Here is a 1264-nt window from a genome sequence, read left to right as displayed (position 1 = left end):
TTCTTTAAGTTCTTTTTCTTTTCTTTTTTCTTTTTTTTTTATTTAATGAAAAGAATTTCAAATTTTACAAATTCATATTAAATTATTTTTTATTAACCATAAATCATAAGATACCTTGAAACTAAAGTTGGAATAGAACAAAGTGTAATATTGTATTTTTCAAAATTATTATGTAAAGCAAAAAGTGGAATTGAACTTAATTTGTCTGTATCAAATATTTTAAAATCACATTTTTCAACAAGATGAATCATATAAATATTAATAATTTCTTTGACTTGACTTACATGAACTGGAATATATGGATATAAATTTTTATCATATTCTATTCTATAAAATGTTCCAAGTAATTCTCCTATTTCATAATGTGTAATATATTCCATTGACATTTTTTTTCTTAATTTTCTTTTTAATCCTTCAACAGGATCATCTTCTCCAATTTTTAATCTTCCTCCAACAAGATGAATTTCATCTTTTAAATCCATTGATAAATTTGATTGTAATACTAATAAATGTGGAAAATTATTTTTATGAACTAAAATAACTCCATAAACTGATGTTCTTGGTACATGATTCTTTTCAACTGATATTTTAAGTTGGTCCATTTGATATCCAAATGTTTGATGTTTTAATTTATCTAATTTTTCTTTTTTATCTATTTGATAATTTTCAATTGGATAAATTTTTAATAATGGTGGATAGTTTCTATGTTCATTTCTTTCTTTTTTCTTTAGTTCTTCTTCTTCTTTTTTCTTTATTTCTTCTTCTTGCATTGGTTCTGTTGTTCTTTTTTCTTGCTCTTCCATTTTATTATTAAAAAGTTTTAAATTTTAAACCAAAATATTTTATTTAATATTTATTTAATATCTTTAAACTCTTCATTATCTTCTTCATATTTTATTCTTAAATATTTTTAAGTATTACCATCATATAACTCTTACAAAATAAATAACAAGTCATATCTTTTATTCTCTTTCTTATCAAAAACAATTCATTTAATACTTCATTAATTAATATTAATTAACATAATACATGAATGAATTAATTCTTATTACTTAGAAATGAAAAAAAAACCCTAAAAAAAAATAAAAAGGAAGAAAGAATAAAGAATTAAAATTGATGCAAGACATAACAACTGCAGCAGTATTTTTTATGCAAAGTCATCAAGAACAATTTAAAAGACTTGGAATTCCATCAAATTTAATTATTCCATTATATCATAAACTTGTTGAACAAACTTTTGATGCAGGAAAAGTATTTCAATTTT

The 1264-nt window shown here is 20.9% G+C and overlaps 1 protein-coding gene across 1 annotated transcript; it reads right to left on the bottom strand.

Annotated features, from left to right (window-relative positions):
• Nucleotides 1-91: 91 nt before the first annotated feature.
• EHI_077000 (pre-mRNA cleavage factor I 25 kDa subunit, putative) lies at nucleotides 92-803 on the bottom strand (the record flags this gene model as incomplete). The annotated part of the gene is made up of 1 exon (XM_001913715.1): nucleotides 92-803. The coding sequence occupies one exon, from the start codon at nucleotides 801-803 to the stop codon at nucleotides 93-95; it is 711 nt and encodes a 236-aa protein (XP_001913750.1). The 3' UTR covers nucleotide 92.
• Between the last annotated feature and the right edge of the window lie 461 nt (nucleotides 804-1264).

This window comes from Entamoeba histolytica, genomic scaffold, assembly GCF_000208925.1.
Source record: "Entamoeba histolytica HM-1:IMSS scf_1104750517473 genomic scaffold, whole genome shotgun sequence".
In the NCBI taxonomy this organism is placed as follows: Eukaryota; Evosea; order Mastigamoebida; family Endamoebidae; genus Entamoeba; species Entamoeba histolytica.
This window is presented reverse-complemented; position numbering and strand designations above follow the sequence as displayed.